The 16,072-nt window shown below is 41.7% G+C and overlaps 1 protein-coding gene across 1 annotated transcript in view; it reads right to left on the reverse strand.

Annotated features, from left to right (window-relative positions):
- Positions 1 to 16,072, reverse strand: part of DNAH6 (dynein axonemal heavy chain 6) — a 297,300-nt gene that overhangs the window by 88,207 nt on the left and 193,021 nt on the right. The window contains exons 49-56 of the mRNA XM_059078614.2: positions 14,414 to 14,656; positions 12,910 to 13,077; positions 12,225 to 12,460; positions 9,541 to 9,802; positions 8,030 to 8,153; positions 7,319 to 7,515; positions 5,581 to 5,784; positions 4,142 to 4,267 (exon numbers count right to left, since the gene is read on the reverse strand). Of these exons, the coding sequence (XP_058934597.1) occupies positions 4,142 to 4,267; positions 5,581 to 5,784; positions 7,319 to 7,515; positions 8,030 to 8,153; positions 9,541 to 9,802; positions 12,225 to 12,460; positions 12,910 to 13,077; positions 14,414 to 14,656 (1,560 nt within the window). The remainder of the gene's footprint in view (positions 1 to 4,141; positions 4,268 to 5,580; positions 5,785 to 7,318; positions 7,516 to 8,029; positions 8,154 to 9,540; positions 9,803 to 12,224; positions 12,461 to 12,909; positions 13,078 to 14,413; positions 14,657 to 16,072) is intronic.

Genomic DNA, 16,072 nt, shown 5'->3' on the forward strand with positions numbered 1-16,072 from the left:
ATCTTCTGGGATCTGCTTTTTAAACCTTCCATCCCCTGTAGTTATGGACTGCATGTGCCAGGCCTCTAGAACTTAGTATGTTCAACTGAACCAACTTGATGAGAGTAACTAAAAGCTTGTTTTCCAAAGAAAAGTAATGTTTAGAGTAGCAAAATTATAAGCCTACCTAGGCATGTTGTAAAGCCATTTGAAAAGTGACTTAGAGCAAGTTTTGTGAGTGGAAATGTAGTGCTTTTTTTTTTTTAACATCTTTATTGGAGTATAATTACTTTACAACGGTGTGCTAGTTTCTGCTTTATAACAAAGTGAATCAGTTATACATATACATATGTTCCCATATCTCTTCCCTCTTGCATTTCCCTCCCTCCCACCCTCCCTATCCCACCCCTCTAGGTGGTCACAAAGCACCGAGCTGATCTCCCTGTGCTATGCGGCCGCTTCCCACTAGCTATTGGTTTTACATTTGGTAGTGTATATATGTCCATGCCACTCTCTCACTTTGTCCCAGCTTACCCTTCCCCCTCCCCATATCCTCAAGTCCATACTCTAGTAGGTCTGCGTCTTTATTCCCGTCTTGCCCCTAGGTTCTTCATGACCTTTTTTTTTTTTTTTTAGATTCCATATATATGTGTTAGCATACGGTATTTGTTTTTCTCTTTCTGACTTCCTTCACTCCGTATGACAGACTCTAGCTCCATCCACCTCACTACAAATAACTCAGTTTCGTTTCTTTTTATAGCTGAGTAATATTCCATTGTATATATGTGCCGCATCTTCTTTATCCATTCATCTGTTGATGGACACTTAGGTTGCTTCCATGTCCTGGCTATTGTAAATAGAGCTGCAATAAACATTGTGGTACATGACTCTTTTTGAATTATGGTTTTCTCAGAGTATATGCCCAGTAACTCTTCCAAAATATAGCAGAGGGAGGAACACTCCCAAACTCATTCTACGAGGCCACCATCACCCTGATACCAAAACCAGACAAAGATGTCACAAAGAAAGAAAACTACAGGCCAATATCACTGATAAACATAGATGCAAAAATCCTCAACAAAATACTAGCAAAGAGAATCCAACAGCACATTAAAAGGATCATACACCATGATCAAGTGGCATTTATCCCAGGAATGCAAGGATTCTTCAATATATGCAAATCAATCAATGTGATAAACCATATTAACAAATTGAAGGAGAAAAACCATATGACCATCTCAATAGATGCAGAGAAAGCTTTTGACAAAATTCAACACCCATTTATGATAAGAACCCTCCAGAAAGTTGGCACAGAGGGAACTTACCTCAACATAATAAAGGCCATATATGACAAACCCACAGCCAACATCGTCCTCAATGGTGAAAAACTGAAACTATTTCCACTAAGATCAGGAACAAGACAAGGTTATCAACTCTCACCACTATTAGTCAACATAGTTTTGAAAGTTTTAGCCACAGAAATCAGAGAATAAAAAGAAATAAAAGCAATCCTAATCGGAAAAGAAGAAGTAAAGCTGTCACTATTTGCAGATGACATGATACTATACATAGAGAATCCTAAAGATGCTACCAGAAAACTACTAGAGCTAATCAATGAATTTGGTAAAGTAGCAGGATACAAAATTAATGCACAGAAATCTCTTGCATTCCTATACACTAATGATGAAAAACCTGAAAGTGAAATTAAGAAAACACTCCCATTTACCATGGCAACAAACAGAATAAAATATCTAGGAATAAACCTACCTAAGGAGACAAAAGACCTGTATGAAATGTAGTGCTTAAGTCACATTCTGTTTTAAAAGTTGTTACAAATACAGGTGAATTAAAAACAAACAAGTAAAAGTCTATGCTATTTCATTAAAAAATGCTGATTGGGGCTACCCTGGTGGCGCAGTGGTTGAGAATCCGCCTGCCGATGCAGGAGAGACGGGTTTGTGCCCCGGTCCGGGAAGATCCCACATGCCGCGGAGCGGCTGGGCCCGTGAGCCATGGCCACTGAGCCTGCGCGTCTGGAGCCTGTGCTCCGCAACGGGAGAGGCCACAACAGTGAGAGGCCCGCGTACCACAAAACAAAAACAAAAACAAAAACTGCTGATTGAGGTCGATTAACTCGATATCACACCCATGAATGGGTGGAGACGAAGTCTGAAAAGACCACCCCACAAATGTAGACAGCAGCTAGGTGTACAATCCGAATGACACCAAGTCACAGAAAGCAGGAAAGGCCCAGTCAGAGTGTCCTCTTCCTGGCTCCGCTCTAACCAGGGCCCCACCCCTCACTCCCAAGAGCACGCAGCTACAGGTAAGAAGCTCTGCTCTCCATGGGTAGAACGTCACAGAAAGTCTTTTGTCCATTGCCCTGAGAAAAGAAATTCCCTCAGGACCTCCTGTGTCACGAAGTAAACTGGGGTTTAAGAATCCATTTAGGGCACTTCCCCGGTGGCACAGTGGCTAAGAATCCACCTTCCAGTGCAGAGGACGCAGGTTCGATCCCTGGTCAGGGAACTAAGACCCCACATGCGGTGGGGCACCTAAGCCTGCGTGCTCTAGAGCCCGTGTGCCACAACTAGAGTAAAGCCTGAGCACCGCAACGAAGATCCTGTGTGTTGCAACTAAGACCTGATGCAGCCAAATAAATAAATAAATAAATGGTCCACATTAAAAAAAAAAAAAAAAAAAAGAAGAAACCAGTTTGGAGTTAACATAACTAGGCCAAGGATTTTTGGAGACCTCACTCTCTCCTGTAACTTCAGGGTTTGAATGGGGGCCTGGGACCCATTACAGAACTTTGCCCATTTGGGTCAAGGCCACAAGCCACACATGGAAGCTTCCTGTGCTTTTTGTAGCTTGAGCTGGGAGCATGGTAACTTGCTGTGGATTTTCTAGATGGTCAAGGCTGCTCAGATGGTATACTTAACCTTTCTGTGCCTCAGTTTCCTCATCAGTAAAATGGGATAATAGTAGTAACCACCTTGTAAGGTTGCAGTGTGAATTAAAGAGTTAATATACATTAAATACCAACAACAGAGTCTGGCATGCGGCGAGCACTCAGTGAGTGGTAGCTGTTGCTAATATTACTGATTATTCCAGGCGCCACACCAGGGCTGCAGCTAAGCTGCCCCAGGTCTGCAGTCTTTTCTGGGCTTCTTGCCATTCTCTTGTAGCAGAGATCCTTCTAGACACGGTTACACTGAGGCTCAGCTCACAGTGTTCACTTACTCATTCTTCTCATAAAATAGAATGGGAAATTAGGGAAATAAACCATAATTATTACCCAGTTTCTTTTGTGCCCAAGGCCATTGTAAATGCTGTCCCCTTTGCCTGGAAAGCCCATCTCTCTGAGCTCCTCCCATGGCGAGCTTATCACATAGGTCACAGCTTAAATGTTACCACCTGTAGCCATGCATCTACTTTAACTACCCCCACCCCCTTATTGGCTGTGTCAGCACTGGGCTTGTCCCTTCAAAGCCCCTACTGCAAGTTCTTTTCCTCCCTTTCTGTCTCCTTTCCTCTCTCTTTTCTCTGGTTATTATCTCTGTCCCCAACTAGATCGTCAACGACTAAGGGCAAGAACCACATCTGTATTGTTTGCCATTGATTCCCAAACAATGTGTGTTGAATGAATGAACAGTTTCAAAAAACATCCACTCTTGGAGTGATTCTGAGGAAATAAAGCATGTAGACTCAACAAACATCAATTTTTTTTAAAATAAAAGTTTATATCATACCACTTAATCTAATTCTGACCTTAAGTCTAAGTGGAAAATAATGTTTATGCCCTTTGGGGTGTTTTACTGGCTTCACATCACTGGTGCGAGGAGACTCCCTGATGACACTGACGCTTTGAGTTTTTGGGGCCGCTAACGATCAAGATCCACACGAGGCCTGAGAATCAGCAGTGTCAGAAAACAGAGCCTATCCCACTTAACACCAAAGGAATATCTTCCAAATATTCGATCAATCACAGACTGCTCCCCATTCGAGAGTGTACTGTTTAAGGAGAAAAGCAATTGGTTTGACCAGCTAGAAAAGTGCACTGACTGGGGTCTTTAGTGTGAGGCAGACACGGCCTGTATAGGATTCCAGATGTGATCTGAAGGTTGGAAACTAACCAAGAAAAGAAAAGTAAAAAGCAAACCTCTTCCAGCAAGATGGGTAAACCAAGTCGGATTGAATTCTCAAGTGTGCGTAGGAAATTATTATCCGTGAGTTTAATGACCTTTAAACCATTTTTGCTTTCTTTGTTTCTTATCCAGCGGTTTGCCTGTATGAGAAAGCACAAAGCAGGACATTTACTTTCGAGTTTGTAAAAAAGTGGAAGTTCTTAAAGTTTAGAAATTTTGTTCAATCTAGAAACAAGTTTGAAAGATAAGAAAAAGATAAAAATATACCACTCCCCCTGCAAATAAAAATACCTTTTAAATCTAATGTTTGAAATTCTTGCTTTTGTTCAAATTTGGGGCAAATGAAGAAAAGACCCATGTAGGAAAAAAGCTCATGCTTAAGGTGTTCAAGTTTGTCTCCCTTGCTTTCAAATGGATTCCTTTTTCTAAACCCCATTTAGAACAATTGATCCATGGACTTAAGTTCAGATAATGGGATTCTGTAAATTCCAGGCAGGATTGCCCTAAAATCCATCACACCCTGACTTCATTCTCACTCCTTAGACCTCTTAGGAACAAAGAACAAGGACAGGAATGAATTTCTGCTCCCACAGAAAACGAATGGTCACCCCCCTAAAAAACCCCAATCAATATCAAGTGTGCAAACCCCTATGTTCATGGCAGCACTTCTCACAATAGCCAAAGCATGGAAACAACCTAAATGTCCATCGGCAGATGAATGGATAAAGAAGATGTGACACATATGTATGATGGAATATTACTCAGCCACAAAAAAGAACAAAATAATGCCATTTGAAGCAACATGTATGGACCTAGAGATGATCATACTAAGTGAAGTCAGTCAGAAAGAGAAAGACAAATACTATATCACTTATATGTGGAATATAAAATAGGACACAAATGAACTTAACTACGAAACAGAAACAGACTTGTGGTTGCCAAAGGGGAGGAGAGGTGGGGGAAGGAAGGATTGGGCGTTTGGGATTAGCAGATGCAAACTATTATATATAGAATGGATAAACAACAAGGTCCTACTGTATAGCACAAGGAACTATATTCAATATCCTGTGATAAACCATAATGGGAAAGAATATGAAAAAGAATGTATATATATATATGTGTATATATATACACACACACACACACACACACACACATGGATAACTGAATCACTTTACTGTACAGCAGAAATTAACACAACATCGTAAATCAACTACACTTCAATAAAAAAAAATTTAAAAAAAATCAAGTGTTTAGAGCACTTGGACTCTTCCCTTTTTACTTTCTGCCTCCACAAAATGAGGGACGTGGCCTAGAAGACATCTCAACTTCCTTCTAGGTCTAAATCTCCAAGATTCTTACAAGTACATTAAAGTCCACGTTTAGCATTTGTAATAGTGCAACATTAAGCGAGTTAACAGGCTGCTCTTTACCTGAAGCGCTGGTTACACACCTGATCTTGGGGATCAATCATCAAAGGCCACCGTCTCCCTTGAGTGGCCAGAATGCCATTTTCCGTTGATATCAGGTCACGGGGCAGCCCATCTGTGTTCCACTGCCGTATTTCGTAGGGATCGCCAAGAGTGTTAATGAGACTGAAGGCAGGATTGATTGGGATCTCTAGAGACTGACAGTCTTGGATCCAACACTCTATAAGCTGTCGAAGGAGAAAAGCTTACTTGTATAGAGTCAGGAATACTCAGTAAATGAAGATACACACAAGTCCTACTTAGGCAGGAGATAGATGGGTCCCGGGGGCAAACGGTTTGAGTTTGTTCCTGTGGACTGATACTCTCAGATGGGAATGACAGGACAATTGAGAGAGGAGGTTGGGCCCTGCCCAGATAGAAGATACATATTCCTCATTCTTGAAGCCAGGAGACCTCCCCGACTACACATGCACATAAAGGCTCCTTGGAGGTCAAAGGGGGATTGAGGTCAACTAATGCTCACTTACCCATAGGCCTCTTCGGTAGAATTCACCTTGGCTAAGAGATGCGGATGCACACATGGGAAATCCTGAGCTATACCGAATACATACTTTGAACCAGGCAAAATCAAAATGATTGGCCAAAGGAAACCCGGAAGAAATGCTCCATAAAAGTGATTCAAGCTGCCATGAGGGCGCGACTGTGTCTGAGCCTGCCCGTGTGTCTATCCACATGTACTGTACTCTTTTTTCCTCCTAATAAATACTTCACTTGTTTCACTACTTTCTGTCTTTGTGGGAATTCTTTTTCTGCAAAGCCATAGGGCCAGGGCCTTGTCACCGCGACCCGACCTCAATCGCTGGCCGGGAACAGAAACCCTGCTTCAAGCCGCTGCAGGCCGAGGCCACCCGAGATCACTACCAGACTCCACAGGCATCCTTGCAGCAGAGCACAGGACACAAGAAGTGGACTGATAGGAGATCTGGGGGCTAGACCTACACCATTAACCAGCTGTGGCTTTGGGCATGTCACACGCCCTGTCTGGACCTCAGTTTTCTCGTGTAGAAAAGAAAGGGGTTGTCACAGTAGCCTACACCCACGGTGTAGGTGGGAGAGTCTGGGAGCACGTGGAGAAGTTGGGAGTTATCACAATGACCATGGGTGCTACTGGCAATTAGTAGATGGGGCAGAGGGGTGTTAGCATGTCACCTCCTTCAACGAGTGGCACAGTCATGCACACTAGGGAACTGTCTGTCCCCCAAGAGCACCCCTGGCCCCACTGCCCGCTTGGCATCAGATGATCCCTGAGCCCCTATAGAATCTATATGAGTCCTATACCAACCAGGTTTTATAACTCAAGGACAGGGCAAAACATTTTTAGAAAGGCATTTCATAAAAGTGGTTTGAAAATCTCCCCAGATAATTCAGTTTTCCTGCTCTTTCCCATCGTTGAGCCCTCACCAATTCAGAACACTTCTTCCTGGTTCGATCCTAAGTCGGGAAGACTCCCTGTCTCTTTTTCTTCCCCCAGATTCCCGTGTAAGCAAGCGATGAGTAACTTTCTAAGGCGGGAGAGGAAAAGGGGGATTGTGTTAAGGAAAGCCTGGGGGGAACCATCACTGACTTGGGGTCAGTGGAATGAATACCTAAGGTCCATGGAGAACCTCCCTCTAAACTTGGAAAAATGACACACACACACACCCCGCCTCCCTCAGTTTCAGCTGCTTCTCACCCCTCCTCACAGAAAGCACGTTTACCCACCGATTGCCGGTACTGGGCTGTGAAGGCCCCATAATAGGCCACACAAGCTGCTGCTATGAACACATTCCCGATGATATTCGATATCTCCTCGTTGAATTTCTGGATGCTTTCTTCCCATCGGATTTGCTCATCTCCTAATGCAGCCGTCAGCTTTCCAGCATGTACCAGACGCGCTTTGGTCAGGGTCATCGTCTTTGCTAGAAAATTTAAAGAAAACCGGGTTATGTTATTCAATATTTGCCTACAGTATAAGAAGTTTATTCACCTGTTTCTGCTTATAGCGGAATGAGCATTACTTAGCTAATGATGTCAAGACATCTCTGGGAAACCTCACACCAATTCAGCTCTAGTACCCATTTCAGAGCCAAGTCCAAGTTTGCCTCTTCCGTGCTGAGAGTTCCTTTTTGATACGCCTTTACTCTGGCTGAAGATAGCGCTCTCTTCCTGCCCCTGTGGTATTTATTTTCTGGATCAAATTCATGTGCTGCTCTGTGTTATAATGTAACATTTCCCCCCAAAGCCTTATTCAGATATAGGAGTTGAATATATACAATATACTAATGTTATTTATACTAGAAGGTTAAGGCCATCCATCTAATGCAAATATGCCCTACATACTGGATGGAGGCTGAGACCTGACTGCCGGAAAACTCTTTTTCCTTTTGAAAATCAGGCATTGCCTGACCAGCATAAATTTTATGAGTTACTTACCCAGACTTTCTTTCTCATTCACGCTTTTGTCGTATTCATGTTGTAAGGCCTGTATTTGATCTTCCACGTTTTTTAGTAACGCTTGCTTTTCTCTCAGAGTAGCCATTGTAATATCAAGTTCAGCCTAATAAAATCAAGTAAATAAGAACAGGCCCCCAAAGAAGGTCAAATTTGCCCATTTATAATAGGTTATTTAAAAAAAATAGGATTTATGTTCTCTTTCTCTTCAAAGTTTGTCCTAAAAGACTGTGATATGATATACAAAGTTAAAACAAATATAAGAGAGAATAAAATATAAAAGCAGAACCAGAACCAAACCAAACAAAAACAAAGCCCAACAAAATAAATCATAGAAGGATTAGAGAAACAGATGTACCAAGCATTTGAGGATGAATTAGTTACTAAAATGGACTATTAACTTTAAACGATGAAACAAATGAAATACTCATGCAATAGTGAAAACTATCTTTCCTAACTAGTTCTCTAGAGCAGGGGTCTGCAACTATGACCTGTAGGCCAAATCTAGCCCACTGCCTGTTTTTGTGTGGCTTGTGAGCTAAGAATGATTTTACAGTTTTAAATGGTTGGGGGAAAATATCAAAAGAAGAATAATATTTCATAACACATGATAATTGTATGAAATTTGGCTTCCAATGACCATAAATCAAGTTATATTGGAACACAGCCGCGCTTAACTCGTGTCTGAATTGTTGATGGCTGTTTCGGTGCTGCAATGGCAGAGTTGGGTAATCGCAACAGAGACCATACAGCCGGCAAAGCTGAAAATATTTACTGTCTGGATTTTTACAGAAAAAGTTTGTCAACCCCTGCTCTATAGCTGTGGTTCTTTTGGTAACCTGCTCCACGAAATGATCATTCTTTGTCCTGCTTGGGGCCTCACATCCAGTTGTGAGTTAAGCTGGTTTTTAGAATCTCATCAAGTGTGGGAGTATTTAGCAAATAGAAACATAGAGTATCAGACACTAGAGCTAAAATAAAGTAAAAAATTACCATAGGCTTGACGATATGAATATACTAAGGACTTATTTTCCTTTTACTCTGGAAGAGGGCTGATTTCAGAGGTCATTTCTGAAAAAAACAATCTTTGCTAGCTATTTTTTATTATTTATTTATTTATTTATTTATTTATTTAATTTATTTTTTTTTTTGCGATACGCGGGCTTCTCACTGTTGTGGCCTCTCCCGTTGCGGAGCACAGGCTCCGGACACGCAGGCTCAGCGGCTATGGCTCACGGGCCCAGCCGCTCCGCGGCATGTGGGATCTTCCCGGACCGGGGCAGGAACCCGTGTCCCCTGCATCGGCAGGCGGACTCTCAACCACTGCGCCACCAGGGAAGCCCCGCTAGCTATTTTTTAAAACGAAAACTAATTTTCAAGAGCATGATTACTGTCTATATTGTGTAGGGTCTCAGTGGCACCACAAAGGGAGCTTGAATGATTGATGATCATGGCCTTTGATTCTACAAAATATCACAACACAGACGACGTACCTGTGCAGTGCGGAGTTTCTGTCTCTTTGGTTCGACTTCTTTGACTACGCGAGAGTACAAATCCATCGCTCTTACCCACATGCACATGGATTTACATGCTTTGGATACTTTCTCTACTTTTTCAGGCACGAAATCAGGATTATTAATATACTTTTGAAGCTTTGCCAGGATTTGAGGCTTAACGTTTTCCTTATCATATTCTAGAAGTCTTCTCAGGAAGTTAGAGTCACCAAGAAGTTGCTTTGCTGTTGGCCAATCAGGCCTGAAAAATACACATGGTAAGTTAATAGCATTGTAATGAGGGAATGTAAGAACAAAAGAAATGTATTCCTTTGAGGACATTAAGATATTATCCCACAGATTAAAAAAAAATCAGGAACTTCTCTGGTGGCGCAGTGGTTAAGAATCTGCCTGCCAACGCAGGGGACACGGGTTCGAGCCCTGGTTCGGGAAGATCCCACATGCCATAGAGCAACTAAGCCCGTGTGCCACAACTACTGAGCCTGCGCTCTAGAGCCTGCAAGCCACAGCAACTGAGCCCGCATGTCACAGCTACTGAAGCCCACGTGCCTAGAACCAGTGTTCTGCAACAAGAGAAGCCCGTGTGGGGGCTCGCTGCAACTAGAGAAAAGACTGCGTGCAGCAACGAAGACCCAACGTGGCCAAAAATTAAAAAAAAAAAAAAAAGAAATCAGACAATATGTCACTTAGGCATGATTAGATGGAATTCAGACAGAGTTACGTCAATTGTTTATGTTATTAGTCATGTAACGTTTAACTTGCTCTGAACTTTCCTATTATAAAGCAAATATAACACAATTTACTGAAAGCATTTTACTAGGCTTTAAGGGCACCACGAGCTACTACTTTTGTTTTCTAGCCATATATTTATGCAATTTTAATTTCACAGTGTGTATAGTTTGTTTTTTAAAAAATACAATGATGTTTCTGCAAATGGTCTTATTTACTGGTTGAGCTGCAGTTATAAAAATTTATTCTGTTTGCATCTAACTGACTTTCAAAATTTGTAGAATGACATTTATATTAGTTACCCCTCCAAAATGAGGTTTGTTTTATTGCTACTATTAATATTATTAGTTCCAAGCAAGACAGAAAATTGAAGTTAATGTAAAGAAGCTACAAAGATGTGTTTTAAATGTTGTCCAATTATGTGTTACTTATAGTAATTTTTAAAAATACTGTTAAAGTACCGGTCCAGCTAAAACAAAAAAGATATGCCACAGATGGCTTCTAGACTTATCGTGGTGATTGTTTCACAATGTGTGCAAATGTCAAAGCGCTATGTAGCACACCCGAAACTAACATAATATTGTACGTCAACTATATCTCTATAAAAATAACTTAATTAAAAATGTTATCCCAAAAAGTGGGTAGGTTTTTTTTTTGATTTTTTTTTTTTTTTTGTGGTACACGGGTCTCTCACTGCTGTGGCCTCTCCCGTTGCGGAGCACAGGCTCCAGACGCGCAGGCTCAGCGGCCACGGCTCACGGGCCCAGCCGCTCCTCGGCATGTGGGATCTTCCCGGACCGGGGCACGAACCCGTGTCCCCTGCATCGGCAGGCGGACTCTCAACCAATGCTCCACCAGGGAAGCCCAAAAGTGGGTAGTTTTAATCTCAATACTATAATCCCAGTAGTTGGTAGCTATGTGCACCACCATTCATGGGGGAATAAGTAGTTGGATGACTAATGTTCCATACAACACAGTTTTGGTAGAGAAACAGTTATCAAATCATAGAGTCATAGAAATGTAAGGCATTATAGGAATAATAGTTTTATTTCAAAAATGGCCCAGGCACTCACATGTTTATCTCCTTTGCCTGGTTTCGATCCTTAAAATCTCTTGCCAGGATGCTACAATCACCTTCGAACTGGTTTTGTCTCTCAGTCAAACTCACTCTTTGTGAACTTTGGCCAGGTAGATCTTTCTCACGTGAAAATCTGATTATGTCAACAATGTTCAATAGTTCTCAGTCCCCTGTGGCCAGGGCTCTCCATCTGTGCTCTGAAGAGCCCCCAGGTCCCACCGAGGGGCTGGCCAGAGGGTTAGTAGGGAGGCCTGGCGGGGTGAGTGCTCTGGGCCCTTCACTTTGATCACTTTTTCTTGGAAAGGCTTCTTATAACACAATTTTTTTATTGAAGAGAAGTTTATATTACTAAAGAAAGTCTGAAAACTGCATATCTGCTAGGTGAAACCTGACCTGCTTAGCACAGCATACAAGACTGTTCATGTTTCAGTCACTGCCCTCCTGCCCAGCACCACCCAATCCATGAGCATCAAAGATCCCTGAGCTCTCCCCATAGTCCACTCTCCACCTGAGCGTCATCTCCCAAAAAACCTGCTCACACCTCCACAGGGGGACTTAGGCATTCTTTTCTTGGCACTCCTGATACTATGCAACTCTCACATATCTTGAAATTATTATTTTTCATGCCTCTTTCCCCACTAGACTGTAAGTGCCTTGTACGGAAGAACTTTATATTTTCCATCATCTAGTGCAAAGTAGATGTTCAAGAAAATGCTTGTGGAATCAATTTGTTAAATGACAGACCGAACTGATGACAGGGTGGAGAATAGAATGAAAACATGTAAATGAAAATGGAGAAAAATAGCAAAGAAATTCCAGCAGGTGTTTTGGTAATGGGTGATTGTGAGGTACTCACTTGGCATTCAAGAGAATAGAGATGGCTTCCATCACAGTCATGACCATATCTGGGGGCTTTGTGAAAACTCTGATTTCAGATATATCTGCTTTATCTAAGGAATCCAGTGCTTTGTTAGCAGCTTCGAGTGCAGGGAGAGCTTCTTCAAGATCTCTTTGAGCATCGTCAGCTATGGCTTGGGTTTCTTCGGCTTTCACTTTGGCTATCGCTTCATCTTCTTGCACAATGCTTCGGACCTAACCATTGAAACACGACTGTTTAAGTGGTCTCAGTATTTGAATTTCAATGCTTTAAAGCAAAGCCAATCATAGTGAGTCACATTTGCCCCTTTGGATTAGACCAACGATGAAAGAAGTTTGGCTCTACTGCATTTAATGCTCTCCTTTGTCCGTCTCATGCCATGTTGATAATAATGGAGACAAAGTTATTAGAACAAACAGTTCCTTCTTAGGAGAAGATTCGCTGCTTTATATTTGCAGCTGGTACCATTCTCACAACTCTCTCTGTCCCACTCATTGGGTTCACTCATTCTCAGGGAGAGAGCCAGGCTTAAAAGCACGGCTAAAGTGATCTATCAGTTAATAATTTTAATAACGTATTTAAAAATCCAATCATTTGTCATTGTATATAAGGGATCAGTTGGTGGTCAAAGCCTTCTCACCCACTGTTGGGTGATGCTGCATACCTGATCAGCATTTTCTTGATCCACTGCCAGTTTGTCCATCAGGGCTTCAACATCTTGTGATTTTGTTAAAAGGACAGGTTCTAAAGCTGAAAGATCTAATTTCATTTTATCTACTAGTTCATTTGTTTCTAATAGCTTGGTGAGACCATTCTTTACCCGTTCACATGCCTAGATGACAAGGAAAATATCTATTATGATGAGTAGTATAAGTTTACTGGCATCTCTTACTCATGTACTAGAATTTCACATCTGCAGAATTGGTGAATCAGTTTGTAATACTTAACACTGTGAATGTACAGAAAGCTTCAGGTAACAGAACTCTAGGAAATGGCCCTGATATTCACCACAGTGGGTTTGGATCCATGCCCCCTGGCCGCAGGAGTAGGACGTCACTGAAGGCGCACACTGTATTATTTTTATTCCCTGTGGTAGCTTGGTAGCATGTTGAATGAATGAGGGACAAGTTCAAATAGAAACTCCTGGAGGTCACAGCTCTGGGAGCTTGTTTCCTCAGGGTGGATCAGCAGGGCTGAGACCCCCTGGAGATAGTGTCTTGGGTACTTAGCCCTAGTTACTGATCTGAACCTTACTCCCCGGTGGTAGGAAATTCTTGACTAGGATCAAAGGAGTGGTATCTGGTAAAGAAGGCACCTCGGGATAACTGTTTTTGGAGGGTGAGACAGAAAACGTGGTTCAAATTGGTATGTTTCAAAAATATGTGTCACGTTATTTTACTAGGCATACATTTACCAGGTAAAAATCCTCTGAAAAACATTTAAAATATCTCAATGGTAAATGCTTCCATTTTTACTGTTTAAAATATTGAAAATTTTAGGTCATGTTAATAGCCTGATGATGATGATGACATCATCAGGCTATTAACATAACATCATCACCTACTATTTTCTGAGCATCTCATATGTGTTAGGTCATATTCTAAGCACTTCACAAATCATATCTTATTTAAATTCTACAACAATCCAAGAGGTAGATACATATTTTTTTAAAACCTTATTTTCTACTAAGATTGGAACAGTTACAAAACATGCTCAAGGTTGTACAGGAAGAAAGAGGTAGAGCAGAGGTGCTACCTGGTCTGCCTGACACCGAAGTCCTTGCACTTAATGGGAACCACTGACACTTTAGACCACCAAACCCCCATCTCTTATTATTTAACAAAAAGTTCTCCTTCTTACTAAACACTGCAGATGTGACTAGTTCTCTGCTTAACTTTAATTCTGTTGCAATGTCCATATCATGCTCCTGAGTCAAGGACCCTTATGTAAATGATAGAAGACAAAATCTAAATATCAAGGAAGGGGAAGGCCTTTGGACTGACAGCATGAGACACTTTTTGGTCATATTGTAGGTTTTCAAGGGCATGTATGGGATGGAGAGAGGTCCGGCAGGCAAGATGGAACATCAATCTTCCACTCATTCTGGCAAAAGTTTTGAGTCCAAGCAAAAAAAGAAGGTTTTTAAAAATTAATAATATTAAACTTACTGAAACCAACTGCTTCTTTTTTTCACTCAGCATAGACAGGTAGAGATTGATGAGTTCCAAGTAGGAGGTGGGCGTTGTGTAGTACCGTCTCCGGAGCTCTGTGTAATAGAGTTCCGCCATACTGGAGACACTCAAGTGGACATTCACGCACATGAGGGAGAGCTTTTCTTTCAGTTCTTCATTTACAGCATCAACATTTGAGAAAAACGTCTTTGATACAGAAAGAAGTGCTTCTCTGGGCCACTGTAAATAAAGATATGATTTGGAAAGTCCGTTGCTCATTTCCATAATACACCGTTTAACTATGAAGAAAAATGCATTTCTCTGAAAGTCTTTTTCACCTTGTCTCCCCTTTCACCTTGTTAACTCCTACTCGTGTCCATGATGTTTCATGAATTGAAGGGCTGTGCTCATTTGAGGGAGGTCCTGGGTCTGCATTTGCTGACCCCAGCACAGTGTCCGGTACACAGAAGTTGTTCAAAAACTATTTGATTGAATAAATGTGGGTGTTTTTAGCATAACTGCATGAATAAGATCACATCCATCATGAGGACCTCATGCCCTCTCTCTGTATATTATACAGTTTGAGTGTCAGGTTCATGGTTATAATCGCTGTCCTGTTCACCTCAACTCCTTTGCTCCTCTCTTGTCTCTTTGCTCAGTCAAGTGCAACTCTCTGTTACCCCACACCTACAACTGTGCAGGTATCACAGCTGGAGAAAACCCCCCACAGCTGTGCTGACTGGCCTCACTGTCAATTCATGGCAACTAGCTCAAGTGGGTTCTTAGCTCAGCCCAGAATGCTTCTACATTGTCTCATCCTTCACTTCTGTATCCTCCTGAGTATTTTGCACCCTATGTTACTTCCTCAGACTGCTAACACTTCCTCTTTCCTCTTCATTCTCAGCTCATGACCTTGCTCCCCACATCACTAAAAAAAAAAAAAAAAAAAAAAAAAATAGAAGCAATGCAAAAAGAACGTCAATGAATTTTCACCCCCACATCTTCCCCTCTACTTGCATCTGTGGGCTTACACTCTGGGGTGAGCTGTGCGTGCTCCCTGCCCACATCAGCCGCTTCACTGGTGACTCCATCACATCCCTTCTTGCCTCTTCAGTGACACTGGTCCAACAATGCCTAACTCTGTCTGCTGCACCATCAATATAATTCTCTTTTCTGAATCATTTCCATCAGCACACATGTGTGTTGTTTGTGTTCTCCACTTAAAAAAATACTTCTCTCTTGACCTCACATACCATCTCTTAGTGTTCCTTTGTGGAAGGAGTTTCAAAACTCCTTGAAAGAGTTGTCTCTGATTCCCCTCCTTTCTTCTCTCTTGAACCTTCTACTCCATCACTCCACCAGAACAGCTCTTGTCAAGATCACTGGAAACTCTACACTGGTAAATTTAATAGTCTTCTCTTCTTTATAAATTCTATTCTGCCTTTGTTCAATGATTGTCAGTGTCATCCCTTGCACATGAATAAATTCCTAGTGGGTTTTGAAGCCAATGTAAGTACCCTTGAGGAGTTATTGGACAATGTTTTACCACTTTAAAATCAAGCAAGTTCAGACATATACCCGGAAAAGACAAAAACTCTAATTCAAAAAGACACAGGCACCCCTATGTTCATAGCAACACTATTTATCATAGCCAAG

This window comes from Kogia breviceps, chromosome 11 (genome assembly GCF_026419965.1).
Source record: "Kogia breviceps isolate mKogBre1 chromosome 11, mKogBre1 haplotype 1, whole genome shotgun sequence".
NCBI classification, from domain to species: Eukaryota; Metazoa; Chordata; class Mammalia; order Artiodactyla; family Physeteridae; genus Kogia; species Kogia breviceps.